This window comes from Helianthus annuus, chromosome 6 (genome assembly GCF_002127325.2).
Source record: "Helianthus annuus cultivar XRQ/B chromosome 6, HanXRQr2.0-SUNRISE, whole genome shotgun sequence".
Classification (NCBI taxonomy): Eukaryota; Viridiplantae; Streptophyta; class Magnoliopsida; order Asterales; family Asteraceae; genus Helianthus; species Helianthus annuus.
In genome coordinates this window covers 114,573,127-114,583,079 of record NC_035438.2, presented here as the reverse complement: position 1 = coordinate 114,583,079, position 9,953 = coordinate 114,573,127, and the positions used below count along the sequence as shown (strand labels likewise).

General features: G+C 38.4%; 1 protein-coding gene across 1 annotated transcript; it reads left to right on the top strand.

Annotated features, from left to right (window-relative positions):
• The first annotated feature begins 7,616 nt into the window (after nt 1-7,616).
• Nucleotides 7,617-9,467, top strand: LOC110876571. Its single transcript, XM_022124738.1, has 2 exons — nt 7,617-8,632; nt 8,762-9,467. Exons 1-2 carry the CDS (start codon nt 7,617-7,619, stop codon nt 9,465-9,467), a joined length of 1,722 nt encoding a protein of 573 aa, XP_021980430.1.
• The last annotated feature ends 486 nt before the right edge of the window (nt 9,468-9,953 follow it).

Here is a 9,953-nt window from a genome sequence, read left to right as displayed (position 1 = left end):
AGCCAGAGTAGGTACAATTCTGGCATACTCAAAGAATTTTGAAGTATACCCTCGACTACATCCATCATTCGGTGACTTAAAAACTTATTTGCCATTTGTTCTTTCTCATATTTGGGACAGAATTTTCTTTCTATTAATTGCTTAAATTCTTCCCAACTCATGGCATAAGCCACGTCACTTCCTTTAGCTTGTAACACTGTGTTCCACCATTCTAACGCTTCTTCTTTGAAAAGGTGCGAAGCGTACATAACCTCATCTTCCTCAACACATTTACTTATTCTGATCACTGCTTCGGTTTTCTCTAACCAACGCAGTGCCGCGGTTGCCCCTTCATTGCCTGCGAACTCTACAGGTTTACAGGCAAGGAACTCCTTGTAAGTGCAACCAAGCGTTGCAGCTTTCCTTTTCTTAGGGGGCGGAGCTTGTCGTGGTTCCTCATTATGATTAACATGATCATTGCCTCCGTTTACGCTATTACTGAAGTTATCTTCAGAAATACGTTTGCTAGGAATGATTTGCTGTGGTTCTACCGGATTTTTAACAGCAGCAATGATTGCTGGAATAGCGTTGGCTATCCCTTGAGCAATTATTGTTGGAATAGTGTTGGCTATCCCTTGAGCAACGATATTTTCTATATCCTGTCTAGTCATATATTGATCCCTTGATTGTTGCTCAGATTGATTAACCTCGTTAACTGGTTCATTATTAGCAATACAAGTTTTAAAATCCAATTAAAACTTTAACAAATTACATTTAGAGCTCACCTTGAAGAATACTAGGCTTCTCAGAACACCCTTTTAACCTCCAGTACACATGCCCTTTGTTGTCTCTGAAAACCGGCTCAGTTCTTACAGATCAATAATGATAATACTATAGTAATCATAATAATCAACTTACATAAAATGATCAAAGCAATATAAAGAGTCATTTGTACCTCATCTTTTGCAACAGAAAGTTTATCCTTTGCTTCCTTTCTCTTTTCGGAAAACTTGGCATTTTTTTCATTAATCCAATTTCTTATTTTTCTGTTGAATTTTTTTAAGCATTAATTTACTAAATACAAAATAACTTAACTTAATACTTTTAAACTTCAAAAAAAAAGTGTAAAATAATCTTACTCGGTTCCAAGAACCTCATCACACAAGAAAACTAAGAGCCTAAGCTTCGTTGACGAGTCCAAATCATCATATCCACCGGCTAGCATGTCTTTAAAGTCCACATCTTTTAACTTTGATTTACAGATGCAACTTTTAAGATCTTTCAACCATGAATCATTGCCTTGAGTCATATCTGACGGTCTGGAAGATTATGCATGTATATAAATGATGTAAATATTTACAAAACTATACAAAAATAGGTAATAATAGTAAAGTCTATACTCTGATTCCGATTCAGATTCCGATTCCGATTTCTCTTGTATAACAGACAATAACTAGATATGAAACTGGCTTACGGAAGTGAATTTCCCACGCTGTGTTTTTTGCCCTTTAATTAGGTCTCTCAATACCGCTTCTTCCTGCCCTTTTTTCACATCAAGAATCTGCAAACATGGAATTTATAATATAATGCATCAAGTAAGTTTAGGAAGACACTTAGAGGTTAAAATTTATGTTAAATCAAATGAGCCAAAAGTATAAAATGACCTTTCCGAAAGTAGCACTGAATTCCAACAATTGCAGTGCATTGCCAGCATCTTCTTTCGGAAGGTCAACTCAGCTATATTGACCAACTCATTTCCTGTTACCAAAGGAATAACAACTTCAAACAAGTTTAATGCCTTTTTTCAACTTTTAAACGTTGATTGTCCTCTAAACGCTCTTTAACTACGTTTTCTGGTTGTTAACCACCATTGACCTTTGAAAGTTGAATAGTAATCACATCTCCTCGAACACTCGCCTTTGACCCTTTTGACTTCAGTTTCTTTTGCTTCTTAGTTGGGGCATGGTTAGTCTCAGTCACTGAAACATCACTAACTCCAGACCCTTTTCGCTTTGTTTTCTTTGGTTTCTCGTTAATAGTAGATGAGACAGAAACCGGAGGATTTGTGTTTAGTCTTATCTTGCCATCAAACAGATTTTCTTTCCCCATTTTCTTTGGTGAAGCAGTTGTGTCTTTCGCTTTCTTGTAGTTAAAAACATTGGAAATTTATGAAATTTTGATGTACCATTTTCACCAAAGTCAAAACATTGTAAGGGTTTAGCCGTTCAAAGTAGAGGAGCACAAAGTAACTGGTTAATTAACCCTAATCGGTTACTAACCGAAACCGTAACCGATAATAACCGCTCGAGGAATAACCGGTTAGTAGTTATTCTTAACGACAGGTTAGGAACGGGTTATAAATATTTAGTATAGTAACCGGTTAGTAACCAAATTATAAGTGTATGTTTGGTTTCTCTTTTATGCCTAATTTGTATTTGGTTGCTAAAATCAGAGAAAAATTTAAACGTTGTTTCTATTTTGTGTTGTTCAACCTATAAGAAAAGACAAAAGGAAATAAATATAACAGAATTTACCCATTTATTAGGCATATAATAGTCTGCAACTTTTAGCAATTCCTCTGCCATACAGAAGAAGAGCAGGTACCCAAAATTGAACAAGTCCACAGCACGTGTTTGTCGTTCATTCCTAAGTTGCTCCGTGACGGGTGGTCTGTAGGACAACCCTTAAATGAGTTAAATACATATACATTCCATGCTTTATACGGTTAATTGTTTGAACATGATAACTACGGGATATGTGGTTGTGCAGGTGATAAAGATCATTAGGAGTGGTTGTTACGACATTTGGATGGGAGTTTGGAAGTTGTGGAAGAAAGTGGAGCATGAGGGATGTCAAAAGAAAAACGAAGAAAACAACTCCAGCTATCACCGTAGCCTACGGCTCTTGCCGTAGGTTACGACACTCACTTGAGCCATTTTCTCCGTCGTACTCCAGTTTAGCTGTGCCGTAAAGAAATGATGGGCACCGTAACCTACGGCGCCAGCCGTAGGCTACGGCTCCATGAGGACTGCCCAAAGCCATTTGACTACCGTAAGCTACGGCAGGCGGCGTAGCTTACGGCGCCGACTGATCTAACTTGTAACTTCTGCATTTAATGACAATTTTATGTAGACTTATAGGTTCCTAATGATATATTTCGGTACTTATCATCTTGGAGACGAGTTTGGAGTGTTCTTGAGTGCTTAAAGACAATTTTTATCATTGGTTTGATGTTTCGATCTGCTATTAACATTAAGACTTGTTTGATGATGATGATTCAAGCCATGAGTGGCTAAACTTTTGATGACTATCTTTGTTGAAGGTTTGTGTAAGACTTTATGTTTGGATTTCATATTTCTAGAATAATGAACTTGTCTTTTTAATTTGTTTGTTATGGTGTGTGATTCCTTGTTCATAAATTGTTAATCCTTATGTTAATCTAATTTGAAACCATACGTTCTTGATGCTATTCGCAATTGAGATATCATGGGTATAATTAGGATTGGGTATTGATTAATTGGTCACCGAGTAACAACCTCGCGTTTTAGGAATCCGAGTACTTAGTTCCCTTTCGTCACAATAAGTAATCACACATGAACTATGTCTATGTAGTTCTTTCTAATGGAATGTTAGCATAAATGTTGAAGCAAACCGGAAACTAAAGATGGTCATTTGTCTCTAATTTGTTCACAAATTAAATTCTCATTTTGCATTTAGATTAGTAATCTTAGTTTTTGAAACTCAACCAACCAATCCAACTCTTTGAATTTATTTTTATTGCAATTAGTTTAATCTTAGTTCACTTAGATACATATCCAAATAACACATATTCCACAAACTCCCTTTGTTCGATACCCACTTAGCGCTATCTATTAGTTGTATTTGGTTTAAATTTGATTGTGACCACGACATCACGTCAAATTTTGGCGCCGTTGCCGGGGAGTAGTGCGCAACGTGTGTTAATTTAGTAGCTTTTGTTTGTTATTTTTGGGTTAATGCTGGTTGTGTTTAGTGTGCAGGTACTACAGGTGTATGCATACTAGAGGCTCTCACAAGTCATCACCACTATCGTTTGATCCAGAAATTGAATGAACTTTGCGGCAAAACCGAGTTTTATTACGAGAAAATAAGATCATTGGTTCACCCACTTCACCCATTACACCAAGAAACATCATGGATGAATCACAATTACCACCCAATACGGGTTAACCAACATCATCTTTCATTCCTACATCAACACAACCTTCACCAAATACCACCATTCCAAATTCCACTACTAATCCTACTCCACCACATGACGTTACACCAACCAATACTACATCACCTAGTACTACCCAAGTCGAACCTACCCTCACTTATAGCCCTTCCTCAACAATTCCACCACTTTCACATTTCTTTCCAGCTTCGGATCAATCATCCTCTACCTACCCAATACCACCAAGTTCAACTGTCATTCATACTACTTCTACATATCGACCACCGAACCAATCGGGTTTCCAATTCATCTTTTCCATTTGTGCAATCTTCGGGTATTGGAGGAGATGGTTATGATGATGGATATGAAGAAGACTTTAGAGGATACGAAGAAGAGGGATTTTATTATGGAGGTGATGGAGGAAACTTGGGACCTCAAGGAGGAACGGGTCAACAAAGTCAACCATTGCAAAAAATTCAAGATATGGGTAGACCACCAATGGGGGTACAACAAATTCGACCACATGGGCCACAGCTTCAACGGCCCATGCCTCTACAATAAGTTCGTCCACAATATCAACAACCGCAATTCCATAGACTGGTGCAACAACCACCAATGCAACAACCTCAATTTCAGCAACCATATGCACCTCAAGGGCCGATGCAAGGGCAAATGGGTCAACCAAGAGTACCATTGGGTGCTCCGCGAAGACATCACCGGGAGGTGGTGTGGGGTATTGAAGCGCATTTTAGACCTGTTATCACTAATAACCCTTCTCCGGTAGTGATTCCTCATTACCCGGATGGAAGGACATTTGAGGTTAGAACAACCGCACTCCAAAGTTTGCCAAAGTTTAAGGGGTTAGCAACGGAAGAACCTTACTTTCATTTGGAGACATATGACTCCATATGAAACACTATTGGGGGTCAAGGTTTTTCGTCAGACGATGTCAAGTTGGTCCTCTTCCAATTTTCTTTGGAAGATAAAGCAAAAAGATGGTTTCATACTTTGCCCTCTACGTCAATTTATACATGGGCCGACATGCAACAAATTTTCTTAGAAGAGTTTTTCACGGCCCAGAAGACAAATGATGCAAGGAGAAGCTTGAGAAGCTTTCAACAACAACTGGGGGAGATGTTTCATGAGGCGTTTGAAAGGCTTAACATGATGTTGAAAAATTGCCCTCATCACAGTATACAACTTTGGGAGTTGTTGAATGCTTTTCACGAGGGGTTGAGTTCAGAGGATGCTCGTGACTTAATGTCAATCACTAATGGTACATTGGGTACAAATTTTGAGCATGACGATTGGGCATTTTTGGAGCAAATGGCGGTTACTTCAAAAAGGAAGGCTCAATCTTCGAGACGGACAAGGCATGTTATTACGAGACCACAAGTGCATGCGGCGGAAAATGCAAATGTGCAAACAAGTAACCAAATCTATGACGTTTGTGCACTTTGCAATGAATTGGGGCATGCGGCTGAAAATTGCCAAGGAGTGGAAGGGCAATATGAGGAGGTGATCTGTTAGTACATATGTCTGTAGCTTCTGTCTGCATCAAGTCTTATATATTTTGTGCTGTGTATGTATTTTTGTATATGTATGAACATGTATGTATATGTGTGTCTAGACAAATCAGGGAACGGGGCTTAAATGTTAAAGTGAAATCCGTCGGGTGACTTGTGTCAACCGAACGGATGGCTATCCGATCGGATGGCCAACCGGCCGGGTGACACTTCACCTTCCCTGATTGCCTATAAATAGGAGGTTAGTGCATTGTGTCTAGAACTTTTGGCTGATCATTGTAGCGAAGCTCTGTCTGTCTGACTTTCATCTGGTTCTTCTGTACTTTCACCATCTTTCAATGAAATCAGACGCGTGAATTATTGAAACTGTTGTTAGTGATTCTCTGACGGTATCGAGGGATTCCGAACCTCGATACTGATCGATTCGTCTACGTTCTACGACAAGAACAGATCAAGTCCGTGGCCTAACAAGTGGTATTAGAGCTACCGGAAGCCGAATCGGAGATAACAACAACATTTCATCGGAATTTTAGCCATATTCTGCAGATTTTTGTCAAATCTCACCGGAGATTTTGACCAATTCTTCATCTTCTCCTACTATTCTTATAGTTTTTACATTTTCACATCTTAAAATCGGAAAAACTCAAAATTAAGCAGGATTTCACGAACAAATTTGACTAAATTTCATATCAATCGAATCGGAATTTAACATAGAACAATCCTACAAAGTTTCATTGAAAAATTCAGACTAAAACTGAATCAAATGAAGCAAAAACTATGTCGGGTTCTTCGCTTTTGCTGACGTCACTCAACCGATCGGATAGCTATCCGATCGGATTGGACTAGATTGTTCTTGATATACTCGCTGACGTCATCATCTCACTGGATCGGATCACCATCCGATTGAAGTGGTGTTGAAGTTTAAAGGTTTTAAAGGTTCAAGTGTCACTCGATCGAACGACCATCCGATCGGATCACCATCCGATCGGATAGCCATTCGACACTTGCTATCCGACGCTTGTGCTATCCGACGATTGTTACTTGGTTCATCACACACTTGTGTCATCCGATCGAATCACCACTCGATCGGATCACCATTCGAACCAAGTGCAGTAGTTTGAGATTTTTGAAAGTTGTGAAAATTTTACTAAGTGTTTGAATTTTTCAGGTATTTTCAAGATGGGAGATGAATTCTTGAACCCGTTCAGTGATATCGTTGCATACAACACCGGAGATGCATCGACAAATACAACCACCAATACCAATCAAAACCCGAAAAAGGCGAGCGCAGATTCTCTTAGTGTCGACAACGCCTATGGAACGTATAACAAACCGCCGAAGCTGATGGCGATTGAAGACTACAACCGATGGGCAAGTAGATTTGATGGTTGGTTGAAAGCGTTTGCTTACCTGAGCTGGAGGTGTTTGAAGAACGGTTATGATATTAGAAGAAAAGATTATGAAAACTTGGCTGAAAATGAACAAGAGTTGTTTATTGCTGAACAAAAATGTGTAGCCCTGTTACATCAATCCGTTAGAGATGATATGATTTCTTTGATTAGCTACGAAATTCAAAGGATTTGTGGGCTAAGCTAGAAAAGAAGTGTATTGGAGGAGAAGAGATTGTGAAAAACAAGAAACGTTTGATGAAAAAGGAGTTTGACTTATTTGCATGTATGAGGAATGAAACAGTATTAAAGATGATTGAGCGATTTTGCCATCTGAAGATAGAACTTGTCAGACATGGGATCACAATTACCGAAGAAGAGATGGTTGAGAAGTTATTGGAATCTTTGCCAGATGAGAAAGATTGGCAATACTATGCCCTGGTTCTGAAAAACACAAAAGCAATGTCCGAAATGACAGTTGACTAGTTGATTGAAAGATTTAAGAGTCATGAGTTGGAAATCAAGAAAATGAACAAAGTTAACAACACCCCATATCAACAGAATGTTGATCTCTACTATAGGGGTAGTATGATTCCGAAAACCACTTCATCGAAAACTGCATTTTCTGCTGAAAGCTCAAACACGGTAACTCAAGAAAAGCAAAGCAGCAGTTCATCACCCAGCAGTGGTTATCATGGAGGTTCTTCTTCATCTTTTTTAGGGAATCAACAACATCAAAATGTTCCCAAAAATGTGTTTCAATGCAATATAGCTGTGAACCTGAACAATGCTCAAAACTTTAATGAAGAGACAGCTAAACAACAAATGGTGTTTCTTGCTTCGATCTTAGAATCATATGAAAGTCTGGTCGCCGGAAAAATCGGAAATACAAATCTGAAAAAAGAAGATTATGACCAGATTGATCCCCAAGAGATGGAATTAATCGATATACGTTGGTGCATGGCTAGCGTAATCAGGAGAGCACAACGGTTTATGGAGATCACGGGAAGAAATTCCATTGGGGGACCTTCGACAAAGTTGGGTTTTAATAAATCTAAAGTGACGTGCTTCAAAAGTAAACAAAAGGGGCACTTCAAGCGAGAATGCAGAAACTCAGCAGCGGATGAAACAACTAATCCTTTTCATGACGACTACTATAAGAAAGCTGTTTATCACCGAAAACGCGAAGAGCCGTCCAGAATGAAACAAATCGAGGAGACTCCAAAGGAGAAATCGAGAGCTTTAGCTGTGATTCAAGATGACGAAGGTTTCGATTGGAGTGAGTTCTTGCTAGAAGATGATGCAGTTGGCTTTGCATTCATGGCACAAATTCATCCAAATAAAGATACACGAACTGAAGAGCAAAAATACAACTATCGGAAGGTGTTAGCTTCAAATATGAAGGATAAAATCTATAGAGCTTGGAAAGAAGCGAAAAGAGCAAATAGATGGGATCCTGATCATGAGTGCTATTTGGATTCGAAAGGCAACATCATTGTAGAACCATCATCAGTCACACTCGAAACTCTCAAAGAATCTTTAAAGCAAGAAGATGAACACACAGAGAGAGAGAGAGAGAGAGAGAGATGCTGCAAAGAAAGCCAAAGAAGAAAGGCTAAAGTCAATGAAGGTAGACGATGGTATCATCGACACTACGAAAGAAATGACGGCAGAAAACCTGACAAAATGGCCGACAAAGTGCTTATGGCAAAGGAACTAGAGGTAGATTCCAAATCCGCGTCTGAGTCAACAAGCAAGGTCAGTAATAGTGGTTCAAACAATGAATCAGGTAAGACTGATGGCACGAAAACAGAGAGTGATTGCAAAAATTGCATGAAAGAATGCAAAGTTTGCAGCACACATGCGTATTTCACACTCAAAAAGACCCAAGATCTGGTTGAAAAAGTAGAAATGGTTGAAAAACAAATCTTAAATCGAGATAAACTGCTCAGAGCTTCAAATGAAAGAATAAAAGAATTAACAGAAAGGATTGAAAAAGATAAAACTAATGTTGAACGCTTTAAGAAAGAAAATGAGAAGTTAATTCATGAAAACAGACAAATTTCTGAAAATTATGAGAAGCTGAAAAGAACAATAAAAGATTCTGATGAGCGAAATGGTAAAACTTACAAAGAAATTGTTCATTTGTCCGAAGTTCTTCAAGCAAAAGAAAGGCAAATCAACCAGCAGTTGGATGAGATCGCAAATCTTAAGCTTCACTTTCAAGAAGCTAAGATTGAGAATGAAAGAATCAATCTGAAATTGAGCAGTTACAGCTCCGCGAGCTTTGTTCTTCAACACATAGTTCCTAAACCAATTGGGAAGAACAAAGCTGGTGAAGATGTATACTCGGATGGAACGGGAGTGGGTTATCATTAAGTTCCACCGCCTGTGTTAAACAACTTTTCAAAGAAACAGTCCGGGTTAGTTAATGAAGATGAAACAAATGAGAAAACAAATGATGTAAAACTTCCAGAAACAATTGATGTCACATTCACTTCATCATCTGATGAAGACAGTGTTCAATCTGAAGTCGTAAAGAATGTTGTTGAAAATGTTTTAAAATCTGACAGTGATTCGACTGAAGATGAAGAGTGTTTTCTGAACAACTACATTCCGAAATCAAAATCCCAGTACAACTCAAATGACGAACTTACTCTTGTCATGTACAAGATGTGTGATTCAGATAAGATGTTCTCGGATATTGAATTCCCAATTGAAAATGTGAATGTTGAAAAATTGAAGCAAGTTTTCAAATTAGTTGAAATTGATGTTTCTGAGATTGAAGGGATGAAAAGTTCCAAAAGAATGATGAACTTTGAAAGAGACAAATCTTACTATAAGAAACCTGCTGTACCACCACGT